This window comes from Osmerus eperlanus, chromosome 24 (assembly GCF_963692335.1).
Source record: "Osmerus eperlanus chromosome 24, fOsmEpe2.1, whole genome shotgun sequence".
In the NCBI taxonomy this organism is placed as follows: domain Eukaryota; kingdom Metazoa; phylum Chordata; class Actinopteri; order Osmeriformes; family Osmeridae; genus Osmerus; species Osmerus eperlanus.
In genome coordinates, this window is record NC_085041.1 from 149,182 (window position 1) to 176,346 (window position 27,165).

At 46.5% G+C, this 27,165-nt stretch overlaps 2 protein-coding genes and 1 long non-coding RNA gene across 3 annotated transcripts in view; all 3 read left to right on the plus strand.

Moving 5' to 3' along the window:
* Positions 1-2,770, plus strand: part of LOC134011386 (insulin receptor-like) — a 34,609-nt gene extending 31,839 nt beyond the window's left edge. The window contains exons 14-21 of the mRNA XM_062450989.1: positions 57-153; positions 302-369; positions 449-678; positions 794-904; positions 1,101-1,263; positions 1,464-1,593; positions 1,681-1,815; positions 1,985-2,770. Coding sequence (XP_062306973.1) covers positions 57-153; positions 302-369; positions 449-678; positions 794-904; positions 1,101-1,263; positions 1,464-1,593; positions 1,681-1,815; positions 1,985-2,333 — 1,283 coding nt within the window. The 3' untranslated portion in view covers positions 2,334-2,770. The remainder of the gene's footprint in view (positions 1-56; positions 154-301; positions 370-448; positions 679-793; positions 905-1,100; positions 1,264-1,463; positions 1,594-1,680; positions 1,816-1,984) is intronic.
* Positions 2,771-3,016: 246 nt separating this feature from the next.
* LOC134011387 (uncharacterized) lies at positions 3,017-7,412 on the plus strand. Its single transcript, XR_009928417.1, has 3 exons — positions 3,017-4,530; positions 4,646-6,245; positions 6,285-7,412. It is a non-coding gene; the product is annotated as an uncharacterized LOC134011387 (long non-coding RNA).
* A 2,565-nt stretch (positions 7,413-9,977) lies between these two features.
* The window catches only part of LOC134011215 (rho guanine nucleotide exchange factor 18-like), a 35,025-nt gene continuing 17,837 nt past the window's right edge, over positions 9,978-27,165 (plus strand). Inside the window, exons 1-10 of the mRNA XM_062450734.1 lie at positions 9,978-10,183; positions 15,241-15,371; positions 16,066-16,820; positions 17,779-17,917; positions 18,145-18,262; positions 20,777-20,828; positions 22,106-22,180; positions 22,359-22,494; positions 22,732-22,936; positions 27,062-27,129. Of these exons, the coding sequence (XP_062306718.1) occupies positions 10,108-10,183; positions 15,241-15,371; positions 16,066-16,820; positions 17,779-17,917; positions 18,145-18,262; positions 20,777-20,828; positions 22,106-22,180; positions 22,359-22,494; positions 22,732-22,936; positions 27,062-27,129 (1,755 nt within the window). The 5' untranslated portion in view covers positions 9,978-10,107. The remainder of the gene's footprint in view (positions 10,184-15,240; positions 15,372-16,065; positions 16,821-17,778; positions 17,918-18,144; positions 18,263-20,776; positions 20,829-22,105; positions 22,181-22,358; positions 22,495-22,731; positions 22,937-27,061; positions 27,130-27,165) is intronic.

Consider the following 27,165-nt stretch of genomic DNA (forward strand, 5'->3'; position numbering starts at 1 on the left):
CTGGACTGATAACTGAAGCTGGCGCTCGTTGACCAGTGGCTGATCTGTTTTTGTAGAGGACACAAGTCCATGGAAGATTGTGATTGGCCCAGTGATCTGCATCATTCTGCTGATGTTTGTGGGAGGTGGAGTGTTCTACGTCTTCAAGAAGAAGTAAGGAGACCATGTGATCCAGGAGGTCATGTCATCCTGGAGGTTATGTGACCTATTATCTTTAAAGAACCTGTCTACAGGATCTGCTGGACCTGGACTGAGGCAGCTGAGATGTTATCTGACTGACTGTGTGTGTGTCTGTGTCCAGACAAACAGAAGGACCTACTGGACCTCTCATCGCCTCCTCCAACCCTGAGTACCTCAGTGCCAACGATGGTGAGCAGCTACTCATCTCACACCTCACACACTCCTCCCCACACACTCCCTCTCACACACTCCCTGTGTGTGTGTCCAGTGTATGTCCCGGACGAGTGGGAGGTAGCGAGGGAGAAGATGACGGTGCTGCGTGAACTGGGGCAGGGCTCGTTCGGCATGGTGTACGAGGGCCTGGCCAAGGACATCATCAAGGGCGAGGGGGAGACGCGCGTGGCGGTCAAGACGGTGAACGAATCAGCCAGCCTGCGGGAGAGGATTGAGTTCCTCAACGAGGCGTCCGTCATGAAGGCATTCAGCTGCCACCATGTGGTAATACCACTCCAACTACCTCCATCACAATGGGTCTTTTGTTCCCTGTTAGGCACCAAGGGACATGTGTGGTGGGCGTGTGGCTATGCAGTGCTAACCCTAACCTCCCCCCAAGGTGCGTCTGCTGGGCGTGGTCTCTAAGGGCCAGCCCACCCTGGTTGTCATGGAACTTATGACTCACGGAGACCTGAAGAGCTATCTGCGTTGTCTCCGACCTGACTCTGAGGTACTACACACTCACACGCACGCACACACACCAATATACACACACACAGGCTCGGTCCCTGTGCTCCAGGGTTAGGGTTAACCAGGTGTAACTATGGACCTGTGCTCCAGGGTTAGGGTTAACCAGGTGTAACTATGGACCTGTGCTCCAGGGTTAGGGTTAACCAGGTGTAACTATGGACCTGTGCTCCTCCCAGAACAACCCTGGCCGCCGCCCCCCCCCTTCCCTGGGGGAGATTATCCAGATGGCTGGAGAGATAGCCGATGGCATGGCCTACCTCAATGCCAACAAGTTCGTTCACCGAGACCTGGCGGCCAGGAATTGCATGGTGGCCGAGGACTACACTGTGAAGATTGGAGGTACGAGGCACACTAACCCTGCACTAACCCTGAACCCCTCTCCTTGTTGAGTCAATTTTCATGACAGCTATGCATGTTGTTGCTATGACAATATATTGTCTTTATCATGGAATGGTAAACATTTGTATTGGAGTCTCTAAGATTCCCAAACTGTACTTTTTCTCTAGCTGTTTTATAATCGTGTGTGTGTGTGTGCGCAGACTTTGGCATGACCAGAGATATCTATGAGACAGACTACTACCGTAAGGGTGGGAAGGGGCTGTTGCCTGTCAGGTGGATGGCCCCTGAGTCTCTGAAGGACGGGGTGTTCACCGCCCACTCTGACTGCTGGTGAGACACACACCTAAGATACACAGACACACACATGCACACACCTGAAATACACACATACAAGACCTTGTTGATGTGTGTGTGCAGGTCGTTTGGCGTGGTGCTATGGGAGATCAGCACGCTAGCAGAGCAGCCCTACCAGGGCCTGTCCAACGAGCAGGTGCTCAAGTTCGTTATGGACGGAGGCTACCTTGATCGCCCGGAGAACTGTGAAGAGAGGATGTGAGTACACACACACACTTCACATGTTACACACACACTCCCTTTCTCCCTGTCTCCTCCCATCCTCCTCACCCCCCTCCCTCCTCCCATCCTCCTCACCCCCCTCCCTCCTCCCATTCTCCTCTCCCTCCTCCCATCCTCTTCACCTCCGTCACTCCTCCTCCTTCAGGCACAGCCTCATGCAGATGTGCTGGCAGTACAACCCCAAGATGCGTCCGTCCTTCCAGGACATCATCGAGATGTTCAAGGAGGAGATGCACCCATCCTTCAGGGAGATGTCCTTCTTCTACAGTGAGGACAACAAGGCTCCGGAGAGTGAAGACTTTGACCTGGACCTGGAGAACATGGAGAGCATCCCTCTGGACCCGTCCTCCTACGGTCAGAGGGAGGATCGGGACACGGGCCCCTCGGGGTCCCTGGGGGGGGGATACTACGAGGAACACATCTCCTACACTCACATGAATGGGGGCAAGAAAAACGGACGGATCTTATCTTTGCCTCGATCCAGCCCTTCCTAACAGCACCTGACCCCGTTCACTGACATTGTACACACACACACACCCCTCCACACACACCCCTCCCCACACACACCTCAGCACACATATCCTTCCACACCCCTGGGTTCCCCTGGTTTTCTAATAATTAGTATTTTATTATGTAGTCAGAAGCCCAGTGTTCAGATCTCAGGATGGATGGGTCAGTGTGCTGTGGGGCTCAGGGTCAGGATTAGGGTCAGGCAGCCGCACCGCAGGAAGCTGGTCAGGTCTGGTGTCTGTAGAGACTGTTCCAGACCAGGACTGGATCTACATCTAATTGTTTTCAAGACTGAGGAGGAAAATACGATAAAACTGTGAACATAAAATGACGTGAACCTGAAGGCCGCTTTTGCCTCAAACCTATACACAGACTCCTTTCCTTCCTCGACTCCTCCCTTCCTCTACTCCTCTCTTCCCTCCCTTCCTCGACTCCTCCCTTCCTCTACTCCTCTCTTCCCTCCCTTCCTCAACTCCTCCCTTCCTCTACTCCTCTCTTCCCTCCCTTCCTCGACTCCTCCCTTCCTCTACTCCTCTCTTCCCTCCCTTCCTCTACTCCTCCCTTCCTCTACTCCTCCTTTCCTCTACTCCTCTCTTCCCTCCCTTCCTCTACTACTCTCTTTCCTCCCTTCCTCTACTCCTCTACTCCTCCCTTCCTCTACTCCTCTCTTCCCTCCCTTCCTCTACTCCTCTCTTCCCTCCCTTCCTCTACTCCTCCCTTCCTCTACTAAACTAACCTCCCCCTAACCCTAACCCTTCTTACCTGTGGCCTTCTTACCTGTGGCCTATGAACTCAGAAATGTGTCAAACACTCATGTCTCCTCTGAACAATGGCTTTGACATTTCAGAGCTCTGGGATGTGGACTTTCTTCAAGTACAAATCTGTTTGTAGAGGGAACCTTTTATTTTGTGGTTCTGCAGAATTCCAAACTTCTCACACAGATTCATTTGGTGTTTGGTGAACAGTTTTAATTTATTTGCTTTTATTTTGTTTATCCTTTCTTCAGTTTTCTCTCTGTGTCCTATGGCTGAAGGGTATTTAAACAGTTAAAAGTTGGACTAAAGAGTTCATCAGACTGACCAATAGCTGCTACTTTGATATGTTTTAGTTGTCAACGAATATACATTATATAGTATATATGGAATATTGTTTTTTGTATCAATATTTTATATATAATATATAGAATATGGATGTTTTTGTACATAGTTTCAAATTTTTATTGCTTTCTTTGGAAGCATTTCTGGTAAGATTTTTATTTTTTTTTTTTTCTAACCCCAGATATAACACACCTGTCAGCGCTCCGTGCATCTGGCCGGGCCGTGTGTGGCAGGTAGTGTCACATCTCTACAAGGTAGATACCCTAACCTTTACCCATACATCACATCTCTACAAGGTAGAGGACTATTAGGCCCTATCAATAATAAAGGTTAGAGGTGAAGTTCTGTTGCTATGGTCTGTTGCTAGGGGGCTGTTCTGGTCATGTGATTTTAAGTTTTCACTGGCTGGTCCTTGAAGCTGTGTAGTCTAGTTAAACCACCATGCCTGTCTTTATAGTTAAGATTATTCAGGAGCATCTTTAGATCATTATAATGCACAGTAAGAAGACACAGTAAGAATGGTAATCAATTTTCCTTTTTAATTTTAGATACTATCATTTTGGAAAGATCTCTTAGAATATTGAAGAAAGCAAGAAAATACCCACATACAGATTTGTTTCAGCATCTAATGTTTGGAATCTAATTTATTTTACAAAGTCTGGTTGGAGTTTTAGTCAGAGGTAAATAATTGTCTTGTTGAAAGTAGAATTTGAGAGGAGTCCGGCGGGTTGAGAAGGATCCTCAGGTGTTCTGCCTGTGTGTTCAGCCAGTCTACCTCAGCATGTTGAATCAATCACCGTCTGTGTCCCCTAATCCCAGCGTCACCTTCAGATGCAACACCTGCAGTGTCATCAGTACACCAGGCACGCTGCCACACAGCAGGAAAACAACCAGCAACGTTGCCCTAGCTCTGCTGGGATTCAGGATGAAAGCTCTTACTACCATGTTTAAATCAGAAGAAGCAACCGTTCATCAGGTTCTTCTGGAGGTTATTCTAAAGTGTCTTTTGTAAACTCCACCCACTGCCCCCCATTGCCCTGTGTAAGGCAGGGTGAGACTGTCTAGATCTACTGTGTAAGGCAGGGTGAGACTGTCTAGATCTACTGTGTCCTGTGTAAGGCAGGGTGAGACTGTCTAGATCTACTGTGTCCTGTGTAAGGCAGGGTGAGACTGTCTAGATCTACTGTGCCCTGTGTAAGGCAGGGTGAGACTGTCTAGATCTACTGTGTAAGGCAGGGTGAGACTGTCTAGATCTACTGTGTCCAGATCAGCTTCTCTCCCTAACCCTTCACAGACATCCTCCACATCTTATTAATTTTTTTTAAATTATTGTAATTTTTGTAATTTTAACTTCTTCCGTTCATGTTGTTTGTATCTTTATTTTATACTGTGAATATCAAGAGAGAGAACCTTGTATCCATGCCGTGGATTGTGTGCTGTTGATGTGAAGCAGCCCCCCCTCCAACTGGTCCGGGAGTGCTGGACTAGAACAATCCTGTGTGCCATAACAACGTCCAAAAAAAACTCAAAACATAGAGAAAATGTGTAGATTGTAGTTTCCTCAGGGAGGCAGCCTGAGGTGTGTGTGGAGATGGAGCTACCTGCCTTCATAATCTCTGACCTCCTAATTTGCCTGCTAGGGCTTCACAGTTCTGTGACTTGTCTGGAGGTGGAGCCTGTAGGTTTCAGCTTCAACCCTCCGTCTGATCAGGTCTCACTCTAGATGTCTGATCGCAGCTTAGCATGCTAATGGGCTGTGGGGACGGCCTCTAGTGGTTGGCTGTTAGAATTGCAGTCAGGTTCCAACTCATAGTGCCTTGCTGAGACTGTCCTCCTATAAGACCCCTAGAGTATCTTTCCACCTATCAGAGCGGAGAGACCCCTTCTTTTGGAACTGTAGAATACGGCCATGTGATGCCTTCAGGGGAGTGCAGTCAGCACCCTACCTCCTTGGTTCTCCGGAACTGCTGGGATCTATGTGAATGAGGACATGGGAGTTTTTTTCAAACATTGAACTGGTCTCTGGTTGGCTGAGCTGCCTGACAGACAGCGTGTTTTAAATGATTTGCTTTTCAACAACTCTCACTTTGTTATTTTGTTGTTGTTGACTCAAATCACATGTGACAAACTGTGATTAACAGGAACTGACAGCATCTTTCGATTTCAAAAAGCTCTATTTGATATGCATACAGTCCAATATTTGAAAGAAAAAATATAATATAAAACAATCTCCAAACTGTAAATAGCTGCAGCCCCCAAACATGAAAGCACTTAATTTAGGTTAAACTCTGATAACCTAAAATGTGGTTTGGTAGAGCATGTGGTTGAACCAGCAGGTTTAGAACAAAGCATTCTATATTGTATTGTTTTGATAAACGAAAAAAGTATTACATTTAGAGATGTTTTAGGATGTTTTTTTTTTCTTCCAGAATAGGGAGGATCAAATAACTTTTCTTACTGTAAACTTTTAATACTCTTGTACATTATCAAATTGAACATCAATGTATGTTGTCCTACAACAACAAATACAACTTATGTTGTGTTTTGTTAAATAATGTTGTGTTTTGCTCACAACACTACCCCACCATGGTCTGGAAGTGTAACCAAGGCAACATGATGTATGTGGCCTGAAATGTCAATGTGTTTATGTTCTGTCATGTTTTGTATGACCTCAACCATCTTCACAATCACTGCAGCACCTCAACTTAAACTTCTGGTTTGTAAAGTGTCTCTAATATCATCTGGAGTATGAAAGAAAATTCCTTTGCTTGCTGCCTTTCTGAAGGGGAAACTATCTAGGTTTTACGTTTAGTTTTCTGCAGGGGAAACTCTATTTAGGTTTTACATTTAGCTTTCTCTATGTGAATGACTGGAAAAGACCACTGCATGTTTTCTTTCGGGGGAAAAACAAGCAAACACAAAGATTCTTTATAAGCTAGGATTTGTCCAATTGGTTATTAAATCCCAATTAAATGTGGAAAAGTTTGTCTAAGTTCTGTCTAAACTTGCTAGTTTTTAACAGCTGCCCACCCCTGTTGTTATTTGGCAGCAAGAAGAAACAGCTTCAAGTAGAGTGATATTATGTCCTAATGTCTGTTATGTCATGAAAAACGTTGTATACATGTGTTGTAGTCACCATGGTTATAATGGTTATGAAATGATTCGGCCAAACTGTCCTACATCTGAAAATATTTATGTAACTTCACCCTCAGAAATGGTTTGGTCTTTTAATATTTGTAAAATCAGTCAGAGTTGTTGCTGAGTGGGAAAAGATTGGTGGACAGATGGTGGGTTGGGATGAGGCAGGTGATGTTGTGGGTTCTAGAGTTCTGAAGAAGGGTTCTTTTCCAGTGTGTTCAAGTGTTGATGTCCTAGTCTTTGGTCAGGTCTCCTGGCCCCCGTAGTGTCTCTATTGAGATTTGTCCGTCCGTTCAGTTGGCGTGCTCCTTCGTTGGTGTGGCCATGGGTTCCTCTGTGTTCTTTACGATTGCTGCTCCTCCTGCTCCTCCTCTTCTCTTGTTGCACCTACATAGTCCCAGTGTGTTGTCTGGGAGCACACTTCTCGTTTTAAACTGATTCGAACTGTGTTTTTAGAAACTCTACTGATGTGTCGTGTTGTCTCATAGGTACATATACATACAGGAGACTACATGTACTGTATAGCAACCACAGGTGTAGCTACACTCACACTGGACCCAAATGTTCCATGGTCTTTACGTGTATCACACATGTGAATATCCCACTCAGTCACATCCACCACACAACAACAACCCATATTGTACAGGATCAAGGGTTAGGATTAGGGCAATTACTAAATGACGCTTGACAGTTTATTTTTTATATGTTTTCAAGGAGAGCCAAGCAGTGACATGTACAGAATTTTTTTTGGAATGATATGAAAATAAAATATTGCTGTGTGTAAATTATTCATCAATTAACTGTTTATATTAAAATTATGAAAAGAAGGATTGGAGAATATGCATCATCTGTTGGATCCTTCTGCACACTGGATACTAACCCTAATCTTAACAGCAGAGTGCTGTTCTGTACAGTAATACTGTGAACCACTGTCTCTTTATCAGTGTACATGGTAAAACATCTGAGGTCTACTGTCTTGACTGACAGCAGAAGCCAGGGCATGCAAGTAGAGTAACTAACCCGAAACCCTCTCAGCCCTTAACCCTTGTGTTATCTTCGGGTCATTCTGACCCATCAGTCATTGTGACCCACCGTCGTATTGCGACAAATTTACCGCATACAAAGACAAAGTGAAGCATTTTCTTTTAACAGCTAGGCTGTCTCAGACCCCCCACATTGCAAAGGTTAAAAGAAAATTATTTTAATTTGTTTTTGTATTGGGTAAAATTGGGTAAACACAACGATGGTTCGTTATGAACCTTTGGGTCATGTGACCCGAAGGCAGCACGAGGGTTAAGGTAGCACTATACTACCTTCACCCAACCCTAAACCCTCTCAGCCTAGGTCTCAAGGCAGCACTTCTACCAACCTTAAACCCACTAACCCTAAACTCTCAATAAGATAACAAACAATCATAAGTACAGTACTAAGGCTGAGAGCTGTTAGCGATACTTATAATGTGTTCATTAAGCAGATGCTTTTATTGACAGCGACTTATGGGGGATTCAAACCTGCTACCTTTTTATCTGCACACTAAATAATTAGTCTGGAAAATGACCCCTCAGTATGAAATGCCAGAGTGAGAGGGGAGGGGTGGTGCACAGGAGGCGAGACGTTCTACCTGGTGCCAGCTGTGTGTGGTGCCAGCTGTGTGTGATGCCAGCTGTGTTTGGTGCTTCATAGCACCACTATACTGTGAGACATGTTTTCACTGCTGGAAATAAATGCTATTCTTTTGCACTTCTAGATTGGATGTTAACTGCATTGACTTTGTACCTGAACTCTGCACCATGACAGAGTTGAATCGACTCATGTGATACATGTGTGTGTGTGGTTCATGTGATACGTGTGTGTTGTGAACATGTGTGTCCTGATCACAGCGGGTACAACAGAGGAAGTACAACAGAGGAAGCTGCGGTCTAACGGCACCCTGTCCTCCCTCCTGCTCTCATTCTTCTCTCTACTGTCAGCCGTCACAGACAATAGTCGAAAAAAATTATCTTTTTGAATTTTGGTTATTCACTGTCTTGTCTGGAGGTTCTGGAACATTCTTGCTGGTGAGTTCTGATTTAAATTAGAGTAACTGGAGGCAGGAGGAAAAGAGTGTATTAGAGAAACACATGAATCACCGTATGTGTGTTTTGAGGAAAATGTCTTTAGGGGCTTTGCTGAGTCTCAGTTCGTGGGAAAGTGCTGTATCATTCGCTTTTGAACTGCTTCCATTTTGACAGCTTTACTGGTCACTCCTAAACTCTTGCACAGCCAGCGCAGTTCACGATCACTCTGTTTCAGTCAGATGATCTTCTGTTCAACTAAAAGCCTTTTGGTGGGTTAAGCTTAGAATTATTATACAGTCATTGTCTCGAACATATTTGTTTTTGTTTGTTTTGTTTTGGTTTGTTTGTTTATTCGCATTTATACAATGGTTAAAACAATATAAAGATACAAAAGAAGAGAAAAAAAAAAAATTATACATTATTCAAACTAAACAACATTTTCCAAGATAAACAAATGAAATAAGTCGAAATTTTGAGTGGCACACTGCTGGCTGCTCATTCATAAAAATCAAGAAGGAGCAAACATTTTAATGTATTTCAAACTGTCATAATTCAAAATTGGCTGAATATTTGAAAAAGCGGAATCATTTGGGAATAGCTGAATGTCTTGTGAACATTTTAAAGGTTGAATGGTGTCTCTAGCTGAAAGTATGCTGAAGTAGTTACGTTTGAAAGAGGAGGAAGCTTTTTAATGATTTGAAAGGATTTACCATTACTTTTAATGGGAGAATAATTTGCACAAAAACCTTAATGTCTTAAAAAGTATAAAAGTGAGAAATACTTATATAAATATTATTGTGAGAATGCTGTTAAGCATTCTCACAATAATATATATGTGAGAGAACAAAGGTTGTGCCCTTGCCGAAGGCAAAGCACACCCAATGAGTCGAAATGATGTACTTACTTGAAGACTTGAACATATTTGAACATTCTGACTTAGTTTAAAAATCAACGACAGCTTTTTCTATTTTGTTCTCTTTCCTCTCTTCTCAATTACACACACACACACACACACACACACACACACACACACACACACACCACATGCTCCCCTCTCACTCTCTCTCACTGTCCTTTTCCAAGATCACCTTAGCACCAAACTCTGCCGTCCTCTCCTCCCTCTTTCCTTTCTCTTCCTCTTTTCATCAAAGTCCTCTGTTGCCTTCTTTAATGCCATGCTCCCTTCCTCCTCCTATCCCTCTCTAGATCTCCTCTCTCCCCTCAGTGTCTCCCTCCCTCTGTCTTTCCTCTTCCCTCCCTTTCTCAATATCTGTCTCTTCCTCCTCCCCTCTCTCTCTTTTTCCCTCTCTCCCTCCTCCCCACTCATGGACCCACTTGTTTTGTGTCACTGCTTCAGTAAGTCCTGATCTGGCTCAAGGATACTCCTCTCTTTATCTCCTTCACTGCCTCCCTCACTCTCTGGACTCAAGTGTATGTAAGCTTTCCCGGCCTGGCTGGCATACCTCATGGCAGACTCTCCCCTCAACAACTCCTGGCCCTTGTTCTCCAAGCTCTGGATGAAACGCTGGTCCTTCAAGAGAGGTACAGTTATGAACTCTCTCTGTTAGAGCTTGTCTCTGTTTCAGTTTATGTTTTGCTCAGATGTTGAGGTGGTGTGACAGTGTTCAGAGAAGTCTTGTTTTGGTTACTAGGTAGGTTCTAGTAACAGGGTTTTAGTACTTGCATTCTAGTAACAGAGCTCTAGGAACAAGATTCTGGGATCAGGGTTCTAGTTACTCTGGTGTCACAGGTGCTCGGCTGCCTGAAGAGCTTCTCTCTGATCCTACTTTTTTTATCCTCCATTGATCTGTATCATCTCTGCTTTTCATAATGTGTGAACTGTTAATAATAATGACAGCTTGGAATGAGCCCACTGCAGGGCTGTGTATGGTGTCAGAACTCTGTTCTGTAAGATGCTGTTCTTAGTGTGTCTTCAATGTGAAGCTAGGAACTTTGAACCCGCTGTATGAATGCAAGATCAAAGCTCTTCTGTCTGTAAAGGATATGAGATGAGGCTGTCTGAACCGCACAAACAACACCGTTCCTCTTCCTACGCAGTGTAGAGCCTTCTGCTGGGAATAATACATGGCGACCACAGACTGCTTCATCTAAACACTGAGCTAGAAGCTGGTACTTCTGCTTAATTATTAAAAATTAAACAAAAACCAAGTACACTTGATTAAAAGTAACAGTAAGACTAAGTAAGACATTAAAATTAATGATGAATACACAATCCAGATAAACACAAACTTCAGAGTGTGATTCTGCATGTGTTCCTTGTGTCGACGGTCTCCTGAATGCGTTTCAGCTGCACAGCTCTCAAGGCTCAGCTGTTGGATACATCTCTCCTCTCTCTCATCTCAAAGACTGACGGAGTATAGCATGAGCTACAAGTTAGTGATCCAGGTGCATGTTCAGCTAAATACCTGTGGTATAAGAAATAAGACCTGTGGAATGATTGTCTAAGAAACACCAGATAATGTTTGCAGTGACAGGAAGGGTCAAGGTGGGATGTTGCTCTCCAGATCTGAATCTGTCTTGTCCTAGCTAGCCATTTATTTATTGAACATCTCATTCTATCCATCCATCCATCATCTTCCGCTTGTCCGGGGGTCGGGTCGCGGGGGCAGCAACCTAAGCAGGGAGGCCCAGACTTTCCTCTCCCCGGCCACTTCCACCAGCTCTTCCTGGGGGACCCCGAGGCGTTCCCAGGCCAGCCGAGAGACATAGTCCCTCCAGCGTGACCTGGGTCTTCCCCGGGGCCTCTTCCCAGTGGGACGTGCCCAGAACACCTCACCAGGGAGGCGTCCAGGAGGCATCCTTATCAGATGCCCGAGCCACCTCAACTGGCCCCTCTCAACGCGGAGGAGCAGCGGTTCTACTCTGAACCCCTCCCGGATGACCGAGCTTCTCACCCTATCTCTAAGGGAGAGCCCGGACACCCTGCGGAGAAAACTCATTTCGGCCGCTTGTATTCGCGATCTCGTTCTTTCGGTCACTACCCACAGTTCGTGACCATAGGTGAGGGTAGGAACGTAGATCGACTGGTAAATAGAGAGCTTTGCCTTTCGACTCAGCTCCTTCTTTACCACAACGGACCGATGCAGAGCCCGCATCACTGCGGACGCCGCACCGATCCGCCTGTCGATCTCGCGCTCCATCCTTCCCTCACTCGTGAACAAGACCCTGAGATACTTGAACTCCTCCGCTTGGGACAAGATCTCCTCCCCGACCCGGAGATTGCACTCCACCTTTTTCCGGTCGATAACCATGGCCTCAGATTTGGAGGTGCTGATTCCCATCCCAGCCGCTTCGCATTCGGTTGCGAACCGCTCCAGTGAGAGCTGGAGGTCACGGCCCGATGAAGCCAACAGGACCACATCATCCGCAAAAAGCAGCGACCCGATCCTGAGGTCCCCAAACCGGACCCCCTCAACGCCCTGGCTGCGCCTAGAAATTCTGTCCATATAAGTTATGAACAGAATCGGTGACAAAGGGCAGCCCTGGCGGAGTCCAACCCTCACCGGGAACAAGTTCGACTTACTACCGGCAATGCGGACCAAACTCTGGCACCGGTCGTACAGGGACCGAACAGCCCCGATCAGGGAGTCCGGTACCCCGTACTCCCGGAGCACCCCCCACATGAGCCCCCGAGGGACACGGTCGAACGCCTTTTCCAAATCCACAAAACATGTGTAGACTGGTTGGGCGAACTCCCATGCACCCTCCAGAACCCTGCCGAGGGTATAGAGCTGGTCCACAGTTCCACGGCCAGGACAAAAACCACATTGCTCCTCCTGAATCCAAGGTTCGACAATCCGACGGACCCTCCTCTCCAGCACCCCTGAATAGACTTTCCCAGGGAGGCTGAGGAGTGTGATCCCCCTAAAGTTGGAGCACACCCTCCGGTCCCCCTTTTTAAAGAGGGGAACCACCACCCCGGTCTGCCAGTCCAGAGGCACTGTCCCTGATGTCCACGCGATGTTGCAGAGTCGTGCCAACCAAGACAGCCCTACAACATCCAGAGCCTTAAGGAACTCCGGGCGGACCTCATCCACCCCAGGGGCCTTGCCACCGCGGAGCTTTTCAACCACCTCGGCGACCTCAGCCCCAGAGATAGAAGGGCCCCCCCCAATGTCCCCAGACTCTGCCTCCACGTCGGAACGCGTGTTGGTGGGATTAAGGAGGTCTTCAAAGTATTCCTTCCACCGATCCAGGACGTCCCCCATCGAGGTCAGCAGCGCACCATCCCCACCATATACAGCGTTGACAGTGCACTGCTTCCCCCTCCTGAGTCGCCGGATGGTGGTCCAGAACCTTTTCGAAGCCGTTCGGAAGTCATTCTCCATGGCCTCGCCGAACTCCTCCCACGCCCGGGTTTTTGCCTCCGCGACCGCCAAAGCCGCATTCCGCTTGGCCTGCCGGTACACATCAGCTGCCTCTGGAGTCCTACCAGCCAACAAAGTCCGATAGGCCTCCTTCTTCAGCTTGACTTCTTCCCTCACCTCCGGCGTCCACCACCGAGTCCGAGGGTTACCGCCGCGACATGCACCGACCGCCTTGCGTCCGCAGCTCCGGTCAGCCGCCTCAACAATGGAGGCCCGGAACATGGCCCATTCGGACTCAATGTCCCCGGCCTCCCCCGAGACATGGTCGAAGCTCTCCCGGAGGTGGGAGTTGAAGCTCCTTCTGACAGGGGATTCTGCCAGCCGTTCCCAGCAGACCCTCACATTACGTTTGGGCCTGCCAGGCCTGACCGGCGTCTTCCCCCACCATCGTAGCCAACTCACCACCAGGTGGTGATCAGTTGACAGCTCCGCCCCTCTCCTCACCCGAGTGTCCAAGACATTCGGCCTCAGATCCGACGACACGACTAAAAAGTCTATCATCGAACTGAGACCTCGGGTGTCCTGGTGCCAAGTGCACATATGAACACCCTTATGCTTGAACATGGTGTTCGTTATGGACAAGCCGTGTCTAGCACAGAAGTCCAACAACAAAACACCGCTCGGGTTCAGATTGGGGGGGCCGTTCCTCCCAATCACGCCCCTCCAGGTCTCACTGTCATTGCCCACATGAGCATTGAAGTCCCCCAGGAGGACGAGGGAATCTCCGGGAGGAGCGCTTTCCAGCAGTCCTCCCAGAGACTCCAAAAAGGGTGGGTACTCTACACTGCCATTTGGTGCATAAGCACAAACAACAGTGAGGACCCGTCCCCCCACCCGAAGGCGGAGGGAGGCTACCCTCTCGTCCACCGGGGTGAACCCCAACGTACAGGCGCCGAACCGAGGGGAAACAAGTATTCCCACCCCAGCTCGACGCCTCTCACCGAGGGCAACTCCAGAGTGGAAGAGAGTCCAGCCCCTCTCAAGGAGACTGGTTCCGGAGCCGATGCTGTGCGTCGAGGCGAGGCCGACTATATCTAGCCGGAACTTCTCTACCTCGCGCACCAGCTCCGGCTCCTTTCCCGCCAGCAAGGTGACGTTCCACGTCCCTAGAGCTAGCTTCTGCAGCCGAGGATCGGACCGCCAAGGCCCCCGCCTTCGGCCGCCGCCGGGTTAGTCACACACACATCACAGTCTAATTGTATTTATATTAAACCATAGTGTAACTACACTGTATGTCCCAGTACCACTGACCTCCCCTCCATCCAAGAGAACCTTAAAAGGACAGCAGCATCAGAGAGCAGGGCTGTGGGGTGAATACACACCACCAGACTCCAGCACTGCTGGTTAGGGTTAGGTCATTTGGTGATTTACATCCAGAAGACACATTATTACTGGTGTTCACAGGGTTGTTTGGAGAAGTGCATCTTTGGCTGTGAGGAAAGGAGAGGAGAGGAAGGGAGGGAGATGATGTAAATTGAGGAATCTGTTTATGCATCTGAAATGTAAAGCAGCTTTTTAGGTGGGAGAGGCCAACTGAGGTAATGGTGATCCAGAACTGCCAGCAAAATCTCTCTCTCTGTCACACACACACATACTCTTTCACACAGACAGTAATCACACACACATAACAAAACGCAAACATTGCAACAAATGCCACCATTTCTTTAACACAGAGAAAAGTACATACACAGTACATTACCAACATAGAGATACACAGAAACACTCCCAGTCCAATGTACACACTGGCTAACACAAACATGGACTAAGATAACCCTATTAGGCATAGTCAGTGGTTAGATTTGGGGTTAAGCAGAGCCGGCCCAAGGCAGAAGCGAACTAAGCGGCTGCTTAGGGCCCCCGAGCACATTAAATTACAGCTTAATTTCAAAATGGTATATATTGTGTTAATGGTAATATACAAATCCGTAGGGGGCCCCAAATCAATTCTGCTTAAGGCCCCATAAAGGCTTGGGCCGGCCCTGGGGTTAGGGTTAGCGTCTGCCGTGTCTGACTGTAGGTTTTCTGTCTGAGAGCCTGGGCCTGAAGGGTTAGGGTTATAGGTTAGAGCGATGGGGTTTCATCCATACAGCGGCTGTGTAGTTCATAGACTGTTTGTTGTTAAGTGTTTACAAATGTCAGAAGTTATCTACAAATGGTTCCTTAATGGTGCACTCAGCATATTAATAACTGAAAGTTCCTCATATGTTTCAGCCTCAGAGGGTAAACCATGCACCAAGCCCTGTGCCCCGCACCCTACAACCATCTCTGGGCCAGGCTCCGCCTCCCTGTCGCCAACCTCCATCTCTGAGGACAGCTTCTTCAGCAGCACCAATGAGGACAAGGTACCCAGACGGGCTCCTCCCACTCTGGAGGCCTGTTGACGTTTGGTGTTCGCCCATCGACACTGTATGACTATGTTTAGCCTGTGTTCTGCTCCTCTCTCCCACCAACCGTCTCTGGAGGAGGGGATCCCTCTCTGAATTGCTCCTCCCAAGGTTTCTTCCATTTTTTTTCTCCTGTTGAGAGTTTTTTGGGAGTTTTTCCTTGTCTTCCTTGATGATTTAGGTTGGTTGAGGGGCAGTTCTATGGGCATATGTGAAGCCCTCTGTGACATGCTTGTGTGTAAAAAGGGCTATACAAATCAAATTTGGATTTGATTTGATTTGACATTAGGAGCACACCTAATGATTCACCCTGTTGGCTGGTTCCCTTTTTGGGCTGGTGACAATACAAGAAGTCAACATTCCCACTCGATATACCAATTATTTTGAAGAACAATTGTAATCTAGCAAACAAGTTTCATGTGTCAAAACAAAACAGGATGTTGAAAGAAAGTACATACGCATAAAACACGGTGAAATCCTGGAACTGGAGTTACAGTTGCTGATCAGTTGCTGATCTGACAACTGTGAAGGGACTTAGTTTGAGTTTAATCTCTTGTTTCTGTCACTATCTTTTTCTCGCGCTTTCTCTCTCTCCTCCACCCCTGCTCCTTCCCCCTTCCCTCTGTCCTCCACCCATCCTCCCTCTCTCCAGGACTCCTGCTCGGAGGAGAGTGATTACGACAGCCCGGGGTGTCCAGCAGACCACAGCCTCCTAGAAGACCTCCTCTGCCTCAACTCTTTCAGAGATTCTGAGTTCTACAGAGACCTGGAGGGAGGAGCTTCGCCCCAGCTCAGCCCCTTTGAACCCTGCCCCCCCTCTGGCCCGGCCCGCTCCCAGACAAACAGACAGCTCCTGCCTCCCCCTCGCCAACAGAGTCCTGAGAGAGGATCTCCTCCTGTGTCTGTGGTGACCCAGTTCAGCCCCAGATCATTTCAGTCCGGCAGCTTCATGGATACCACAGAGGACCCAGCGGTGATGGTCAGCACTACGGTGTATTTGCATGGACCAGAGACCCCAGAGAGACCAGTGAGACCAGAGAAGCCAGAGAGACCAGTGAGAGCAGAGAAGCCAGAGAGACCAGTGAGACCAGAGAAGCCAGAGAGACCAGGGAGACCAGAGAGACCAGTGAGACCAGTGAGACCAGAGAGACCAGTGAGACTGGTGAGACTCGAGAAGCCAAAGAAATCAGAGAGACTTCTGATATCAGAGACCCCAGTGAGACCAGATGGACCAGTGAGACCAGATGGTCCAGTGAGACCAGATGGTCCAGTGAGACCAGAGAGATCAGAGGAGGAGGGGGAAGTGGTGTCAGACCCAGAGAGATTCCCCTTCCTGGTGCGCTCCATGTCCACCTCCCGCAGGCACAGCCTGGGGGTCCCTCTGTCTCCTGTGGACCTGGGCCGGAGGTAGGACGCCATCTTGCTTTACATGGGGGAGGGGGAAGCTCAGTGGTAGAGGGGGTAATGGGGATGGGTGTAGCTCAGTGGTAGAGGGGGTAATGGGGATGGGTGTAGCTCAGTGGTAGAGGGGGTAATGGGGATGGGTGTAGCTCAGTGGTAGAGGGGGTAATGGGGATGGGTGTAGCTCAGTGGTAGAGGGGGTAATGGGGATGGGTGTAGCTCAGTGGTAGAGGGGGTAATGGGGATGGGTGTAGCTCAGTGGTAGAGGGGGTAATGGGGATGGGTGTAGCTCAGTGGTAGAGGGGGTAATGGGGATGGGTGTAGCTCAGTGGTAGAGGGGGTAATGGGGATGGGTGTAGCTCAGTGGTAGAGGGGGTAATGGGGATGGGTGTAGCTCAGTGGTAGAGGGGGTAATGGGGATGGGTGTAGCTCAGTGGTAGAGCATTTACCTGCAGATCATAAAGTCTCAGGTTCAAATCTCCCTTGTATGTGGCTGTGGATGAAAACGTCTGCTAAGTGAAAATATCAAATGGCAGCAGCCATGACGCAGAAAAAACTGACACCAATCATACCACTGGGGCTGTCATCACAGACCACTGGGGCTGTCATCACAGACCACTGGGGTCGTCGCCATAAATGTACACCTCAGTTTAAGGTCCTCACTCGCAACAACTCGAGCAGCACCAGAATAGCAACTTTGCTACCCCACTAAAAACATATTTCATTAATAAAATAAACTATCCTTTCTATCACAGCACACACACTCAAGTTAACTAGTACAAACAGTACATAAAGTGTGAATTAGTATACCTTACTATACTTAAAGCTGTACTTTCTATATACTAAATGAATAAAATGTAAACGTAAAATATTCCCTCTTCAGCATATGCACATCAATCTAGTATCTTATGGACCAAAATAAATCGAGTAGTGATGCTTACTGTGGTTCAACTCCCTCTGACAGGTTGAGTCTGGATGCGGCTATGGACAGTGACGAGGAGGGAGAGGATCCCATCCAGCAGGCCTTGCCGTTCCCAGCATGCACTGGGACATGTCTGAAGGAACAGTCAGATGTACCGTGTCTGAGGAACGATGCAGAGATGGTACTGAGGATGATGATGAACATGATGAGGATGATGATGAGGATAGCGTAGACATGGTACCGCTGGCTGGTCTCTACTAATGATGAGGATGATGAGGGTGATGATATAGAGTGGAGAGTTAACAGTGCATATAACCTTATCTTACCTGCCACACAGGTCATTTGATGCTAGCTTACCTGCTAAACAGGTCATGTGAGGTGGTGTTCAGGTGTGTCCTGTATCTCCAGGTGTGTGGGAGGATGCTGTACTCACGCTCGGAGATCCTGGCCACGGAGGAGCACTCCCATGTGGCACGTGTTTCTTACGTTGTGGAGACGTCCAAGCAGGCCGCCAGAGCAGCCGGAGGTAGGCGTGTGTGTGTGTGTACATATGTGTGTAGTGTATGCATGCATGGTGTGTGTGTGCACAATGTGTGTTAGTTCCTATCCTGAAAAAAAGAACACATTTTGAATTATTTTAATTAGGTTGCTTCCTGTTCCCTTCTGATTCCTTTCCTTGGGCTTACTGTGTGGTTATTAGTATTAGAAGTAACAGTAGGTACTTACTGTGTGGTTATTAGTATTAGAAGTAACAGTACTTACTGTGTGGTTATTGGTATTAGAAGTAACAGTAGGTACTTACTGTGTGGTTATTAGTATTAGAAGTAACAGTACTTACTGTGTGGTTATTGGTATTAGAAGTAACAGTAGGTACTTAGGGTTAGGGTTATTAGGGTTAGGGTTATTGAACCCAGACGGGAAGTTGTGCTGCAGAAAGCAAGAAGAGAAAATAGGACAAATATACAAAGTCCAAATATACAACACATAAAATACCCTAAACCAAATATACACTGAGCTGAACAGGGGCTAAAAGCCGATTTACCCCTGTGTATGAAACAATTTACAAAACAATTAACTCAGGTGCTACATAGGTGATGTAGGTTCAATTGCTGACAGTAAATAGCAGTGAATAGCATGAACCAGTGAACAGCATGCTCTAGCAAACAATACAGATGAGTGTTGGTATGACTAAATACTGACGCCCTAAGGTAGGGAGAGTTGTACCAAGTACTGTGAGATCTAACTGGTTCTTAACAACTTATAAATACAACTAGAGAGGGTACAATTTCTGGGGAAATTGTAGGGTGTGCTTGCTTGCGTCGGTTGCACAGGGGTCCGTTTTTTAATGACATTTTTACAACTGATATTTCTGTATATTTTATCTAAAAATGCATAGGGCCTACTTATTATTTATAAAGATTACATAGATTTAAAAGCATCTTTTTTTTGCTGCTCATTTACAACTCAAAATACGAGTTAAGTGTAGAATGAAATATGATGTCTTCTCATTTCCCCTGCAAGAGGCAGCCTCATAGCTGAATCAACGAATACATTTGGCAGACCGGTGAAATTGACCGAATCTCTATGACTTAAACGTCCTTAAGTTTTCCCTTCTCATGATATTTTCAGGCATTTAGCCTACTCATATTGCATTCATTCATGAATAAAGAACCCCCTTTGAAGATTATTCTACCACGTTACCGGCAGTAGAAGAAGGAATCGCGAGTCAAACATTACCATCTGCTAACTGAAAAAATGCCCTCAAAAACGTAAATAAGCTTGACATTTATTTAGTGGAAAATCGCTCATTCATAAAAAGCTCATTGGTAGCGATCATTGTCAGTAACAACGCAAAATGCGATATAGCCCTGTGTGGAGAAGCTGCCCCGGTAAATTCTACTACGGTACAGTACTAGACTACTGTGTTCGTCTTGGTAGCGATTGCGTTGGTTGAATTCGATTTAACGTTCCGTTGTAAGGTTTAGGCTGAAATTAATTATTTTCATGAACAGATTGACAAAGTTTAGGCTGTGGCAATGAAGTTCAGGTTAGTGGTCAGAGACTTTTGATTTAAGTAAGGGGAGTGCCGAACATGTTCTGTCGCCGTTTGATTTCCTAAACAGCCGTGTACTGTAGATGTTTTTGTAGTGTGTCTCGCGTAGGCTACAGCGTTGCAGTGAGCAACACTGGTTTGAAACCACAGGTAATGGTAATTTCACCAACAAATCGTTTACTAATGTCAGAATAAATCCTACAACGAAAATATATATGTGAGGAATGTTTATTTTAACGATTGAAAACAGATAACGCTACATCATAGACTACTGTAGTATGTGTTGCCCGGGCAACACAGGCTAATGTCATGATGCTAATACGTCAGTGAAATAGTAGACTACTGTTTCCGAAAGTAGATGTACTTCCTTAATAATATCAGCTTATACTGTACATTACACATCACAATTGTGTGTCATATCACAAAGTAATAAATAGTTATCACCCTGGCCTCTTTGCTTGTGGCGTTTCTGCAGCTGCGTTGCAGTAAAGCTATAGTTAGCCTAGCTATATCCCAAGTTAACAGATGCGAAACGAATGTTCTTCCAAAGGTAGTCACGCGTGTTTTCGTGACGTTAGTGACGTAGTGACGTTAGTAACGTCAGTGACTGTGGCTAGCAAATTAGCCACCGTTAGCTTCACTTTTCGCCACAAAAACTTAATTTCCACTTAAACCATACAACGGAACGTAAATTCCAATAGAAGCAACTCAATCGCTACCAAGACGAAACTTTTGACACCTACGTTGTCTATGTAGGCCAAATATTGACTGAGTTTTAGGGGGGCAAAAAGAAATTAAAAAAAAATAATAATAATATATATGTGAGAGAACAAAGGTTGAGCTCTCGCCGAAGCCTTGAGCACACCCAAATAGAGCAGTGCAAAATATGCAGTGTGATTACAGATAGGGAATGAGAACATGCAAAATGCAATTGATTAGACTTAGTGTTAACCCTAATACAGTTGATTGACTGATGTTGTCCTGCAGAGGAGCTGGACCCAGAGGAGAACCTTCACTCTGCAGAGGGACAGAGTCACATGTGAGTCAATACACTCCTCCCTCAGACTGCATCTCTTGTTCCTGTTTACACAGTCACTCTCTACTTTATACAATCTCCCCCACTGGAAGCCCTCTCCAGAGTTAGACACCCCCTATACCCTACATGGATTTTTTAACCTTCTGTATTTCTCCTCTCAGATGGAGAAATACACATGAGAGTATTCTTGATGAACCCAGAAACCTCCCAGTTTGTGTGGGCATGTTTTGCTCCTCTCCTCCCTCTCTGCAGTATCTCCTCCAGCCCTCCGCATGGAAGGCCTTTCCCTGTTCCCTTCTTCTGACATCTCTGCTCTTTGTCATATGTCTTCGGACCTGTCCTCCTCCATTTCTCTCTCTCAGCTCCTTAGATGGCCCTATACGTGTAAATATGTGTGTGTGTGAGTTTGTAGTGTATGAGTGTGTAGGTGTGTTTAAGTGTGTGTGTAAGTGTATGTATTGTGAGAGGGAAGCAGACAAAGGAGACTCCTCTTTAAATCACAGGATCTGTGCTGTGACACAAAGCAGAAGATACTCTCCCTGTCCCCATCCCCAGGGCCCAGACCCCCTGTTCCCTCCTCCCCACACACATACCCTCCCAACACACACACCCTCTCCCAAGAGCCCTGCACTGTCCCCAACCCCCCTAAGAGAACTGCTCAGCCCCCCTCCTCCCCAGACCTCCAGCCCCCCACTCAGCCCCCCTGTGTTGTTTGTCTCAGGCTGATGGTACAGAAAGTTCTGCGGGAGCTAAAGCAGTTCCATGGGTGAGTAATCCCATGTCCAATCATCCATCACTTCCTACAACCCACTTAGCCCATCTTTCACACTTACAGAACGGGTTGTGGCCACCAGCATGAGAAAGCACTATAAGTGCTAAAGTGTGTGTGTGTGCGTGCATGTGCGTTTATGTTTGTGTGTTCATGTGTGTTTGTGATGGCTCCACGTGTTGTGGAATGAGCATGAGGTTGCTTTACCAGCATGGTTGGCTGCTGCGCTTCTTAATAAACCTGGGAATGAGCCAGGCACCTAGTTCACAGCTTCACCACCTGGTTCACAGCTTCACCACCTGGTTCACAGCTTCACCACCTGGTTCACAGCTTCACCACCTGGTTTACAACATGGCCAACTGTTTGAGAGGCTGCCTGAGATGTCCCAGTCTCAGAACCATGCCTGCACCCCCAGGGTTAGGGTCAGGGTTAGGGTCAGGGTTGGGGGTACAACTGGTCATGAATCAGACAGTGGTGTTTAGAAGATGTCTGATGTGATCTGTTCTCTCAGAGCCAAACACAGGAATACCAGATCAGAAAACAAAGATGCAGGAAATGTCACCTGGTACGAATTCCTCTCCAATGAGTAAGTAGCCATCATGAAGCAACCAATCACATCCTCAGAGTCATTAACAACTCTACATTCAAGGAAGTACCAGTTTGGTTTGATAATTAGCCTAATCCATGTGGTTTGCTTGTTGACATGGCCAGTGACATACATTACAAAATAGAAGACTATCTGTACCTTGTTGTCTTCTTCTAAGTGGTCCACCTACTGTGTCTTCTGGTGGACATGAAGAGGAGGATGAGCGCATGGAGAGGGTGGAGAAGGGGACCAAGGTGAAGCGTACACTGAGCTCTCTGAGGAGCAGAGTCACTGGCTCCTTCAACAAAGACAAGGTGAGCCCTGACCACGATCCCCCCGCACACACACACAGTATGCAACACATGCTCACACAAATAAACACCCACAACCTTTCAATCCCATCCATCTGAGCAACGTGATAGTAATTCCTTACTTTAGCTTCCTTGATGTTTATTACTTTCAGATTTCTTAAAACAGAATGTCCTTTTTCAAACTCGCAATCGATTGATTGTCTAAAACATTATTTTTGTTTGTACTTTGTTCCTTTGCAGGGTAAGAATCGAGAGAAAGAGCAACAGAGAGATAAGGAAAGAGAGAGGGAGAGAGAGAGGGAGAGAGAGAGGGAACCCAAAAAGAAAGGTTCTGTCCGTAGCAGCAGTGGTGGCCATCATCTTGTGCCTGGCTCCTTCTCCAGCTGTGCCAGCTGCTCTCTGTGCAGCAAGACCCTACAGAGGAAGCATGGCCTGCAGTGCATGAGTGAGTAATCCACTGGTTCACACACATACACCTGCGCTTGTGCACACACACACACAGCTCCGCTTGCACAAAAACACTTGCACTTTCACACACCCCTCAGGGCTTCTCATCACACATGTCTCTTTCACCACCTCCACAGAGCATGTCTGGTTGAAACAGCATTATAATGTGATTATAATACAGTGCCTTGTGATTATTTGTGAAAATGAATCACATGCAAAGTAAAACATGTGGTGACTCTGGCCACCAGCTAGCCTGCGTCTAGTGGCATCCTGCTTCCCTCTCTTATGATTCCTCCCCCTCTCCTCTGAGGAAGTGATGATGAATCTGTTGCCACTCACTTCCTGTTAACAGCATGCTGTTGTGTAAGGAGGGGCATCCGCTTTGTAGCTAAAGCTTGACCTTCAGCTAGAACCTCTCAGAACTAATCTTCAGCTGTGTCGTCCTGGTTCACATACAGAGTTGACATTCTCTTATAATGTAGCCTCTGTAGAGGTATTCCCTGGACTGATCTCACTCTAATGAGTCTGCATGTAATCTTGGAACGCTATGAATCTATGATTCTAAAGATTCCAACTGACTCCAGCTGATCTTCTGCTTATATTCTTAAGACACCTTTTCCTCTGTCTGCTCGCGTGCGTCCTAACCTTGCTGATACATACAACTCTCCAGTTGGACCTGACAGTTATACAACTCTCCAATGCATGTGTGTGTGTACATGTGTAAGTGTGTGTGCATGTGTGTGTCTGCATGTGTGTGTGCATGCGTAGGGGTATAACTGTAATGGCCCTATGGAACTGGAGGTTTTGAGGTGGTCTGTTGTCACATGTTTGTTACATCCTCCTCTTCAGAAGGGAGTCTTCAGCGACTTGGCCTTCCCTGTAGGGTCACATGGCCTGTCGTGAGGGTGTGCCTCAAGGGGTCACATGGCCTGTCGTGAGGGTGTGCCTCAAGGGGTCACATGGCCTGTCGTGAGGGTGTGCCTCAAGGGGTCACATGGCCTGTCGTGAGGGTGTGCCTCAAGGGGTCACATGGCCTGTCGTGAGGGTGCGCCTCAGGGGGTCACATGGCTTGTCGTGATCACATCTTACACTGTTCACTGTCCAAGAATGAGGAAATTACCTAGTGTTTGTATTCTCTCCTAGGGATGTGTTACACTCCCATAGAGACATGGGAGGCCATTGTTTATCTTCTGGTAAGAGTTTATGTCTACTGTAGGCTACAACTGTGTAACAGTTTCCTATCGTGCGGGCCAGAAGTAATTTTCTTATAAACCGCTGGTAATGGGATCATTAACTAACCTGTGTACGCTATTCAAGCCTTTATATTTAAGACATTTTGTGACATGTCTCTGGGTTCAAGATGTGTGTTCGAGACCTCAAAACAACTTGATAAATAGGTATAGCTCAGTGGTTTGAGCATTTCCCTGCATTTCAAGATATCCCAGGTTCACATGCCCCCCTGAGTGTTGATTTGGCCCAAAGGGTCTGCTTATTGGATATTAATCATATTTTGTTTTTTCCTTCACGAGTATTCTGATTCAAACTGCAGGACAAAACACAAGATAACCTCAGAAGAAACATTGATCCTAACATCTGACAAAGAGAATATTATGGATGACTGTTTATGTTAGTTTGCTTATGAAACAAGTGCCACTGGTCTTACAAGGCACCACACATTCAGTTACTTAGAACTGAGCTGTCTTGTGATTCTAACATTAACCAGTGACAGAAATACAACACACGCACACACACAGGTCTCTAATCTGTAGTTTTCAATGTTAGTTATTTTGTATATGTAAATGTCTTACTAGGCTTACATTGCCTACCCTTTCTATATTAATAATTGTGTTAGTTAACTGTTTATTTTCGTCATAACCGAACACACATTGCGGTTCTTCACAACCTACACATCAAACATAAGATATGAAGTATGGTTCATCTGACCCACATATTATTGTCATGAGAAAATTAGTGAGTGGCCCTTTAATTTTGAACCCAACCCCGAGAGAATCAGCCTGGAATTAGCCTGTGGAATGCGTCGTTTGTCGTTCCCACACAATGCCTGGAGAGTGCAGGACATAACGCTAACCCTAAGAGTAAAGAGTGGGAATACCCTGGCTGTACATTTGATCATTGGAGTGCAATGACTTCAGCGTTTCTCGAAGCCAATAATATTCTCAGCCGAATACTTGTATTCCTATAACGGTAAGCATTCTAAGGATTCATTAGGAAAACCGCTACCCCGTCGTTTCTCGCACTTGTTGCAGAACAGTCACGCTAAGCAAGTGCATCATTAGCCAACTAGAGAGCTAGCCAGTGTGGGGTTCCTCGTTTAGGGCCGCTTGTCCGTGTCCACTTGTAGAGCTACATTTGGTTGGATTAGTTTGATCCCGTGCCCCACCTATACTGTACCATCCTACTTGAAAATGACACTTATTAAATGTATTAATGAACATCAGTGTGTAAACAAAGCCGGAATCCAAACATTAAAACAGTGGACATTTTATCTAGGTATAAATCTTTCCGGACATAGGCCTGAGCACCTGACAAACAATTGTCCAGTTATTCAAACGAGTTGACCTATCGGCTGCAGGCTAGTCTGATGTTAGCCTATGCTAATTGTTCACTAATTGACTGAGTTTTCGAGGTTCGGTTAGCTACATATCATCAGAAGGATTGTATATAGTATGTTAATGTACTTGTGATATCTGTAACTTTGTTTATGCACAGTTGATCCAAAGTAATTTGGTTTACTTTCATTTAAAACCCGATGGAAAATTAGCCAGATGGATAGCTTGCGGGCTACTGTACCCGGGTGATTTCTGAAAAACATAACAAGCTAGTTAGTCTAACTTGCTATCCTAACTAACTTACATTGGCTAACGTTAGCTTAGCCACTAAAATAGCTACGTGGCTAGAAAAACAATTGTGTATTGTGTAAGCTACCTGGTTAGTATTTGGTTACCATACAACGTGATTTGTTTTTCTCCTTTTCAGAATTTAGTAGCTAGCTAGCCAAAACAATGCTCCGATTCTAGACTTCACCGTTTTAGCAACAGGTGGCTGAGTGTTACAGTATGTCAGATTTGAATAATGTAAAACGATTGTAGCTAATTTAACAATCTGAATGATGTCAGTCTATTTTAGGTAGTGGAAAACGTTGGTTAACGTAAACCCAATGCAAATTCATTACTTGTAAAATAAAAAACGAGTTATTTTCCACGTTAGGGTTCGCTACTTTAGTTGGGTGTTCAGTGTCAGTCAACATACAGCCAGCAAGCAGTATGCAGTTAGCTAGTAACTTTAGGCCAAAGTGGTCAACACCATCCCAAATCCCAACCCCACTCTACTGACTGTGTTGCGATCTTGCTGGGTCACATGGTGCTAATTGTGCTTGGCAGGTCTGCCACTCCAGTGGCTCCCAGCCTCACTGTTAGCTCTCAGCTTGTTCACGCACCACTGCGTCCCTGCAGGGCTGGGTCAGGAGCCCGCTATCCCTTAAACCAGGGTTCTCCAATCCTGGTCCTCGAGGGCCGCTGTCCTGCATGTTTTAGATGTTTCCCTGCTCTAGCACACCTGTTTCAAATGAATGGGTTGTTATCAAGCTCTGTGGAAACCGGGTAATGACCATTCATTTGAATCAGGTGTGCTGGAGCAGGGAAACATCTAAAACATGCAGGACAGCAGCAACATGGACATGTTCTCTGGGTTTCATGAACATCAACACAACCAACACACTTAGACACACATGCGCGCCCATCAATAAAACAATTATGCTTCGTGCCAGGCTACACACACATGTTGTTACTTGCCACTCAGAGAGAGGTGTGTGGCCTGGTCGGTATTAACAAGCCCCCCAGATTCAGACAGACTGAATCAGAGCGACACTAATAGCAGCATTAGTCCAGGTTGTTTGTCTGCTCTCCACCCCCTTCTAATCACTCTGTTGTTCTCCTGGCCTGGCCTGCATGGATGCACATGTGCACAGGCTCTTCCAACTGGCTTGTTTTTCTTCTTCATGTATAGGAGGTCTCAGCCTCTTTGGTTCTCTGTGTGTGTGTTAATGTAATGAGCATATTAACTATGCAGCAAGAGAGACCTATGTGTCTTGTCTGTGTTTCAGACTGTGCTGTGAACGTCCACAAGAGCTGCAGGACCCTGCTGGCAGAGTGCAGCAACAGCAGGAGCAAGGTAAATAAGCCTGGTTACAGCAGGAGCAAGGTAAAC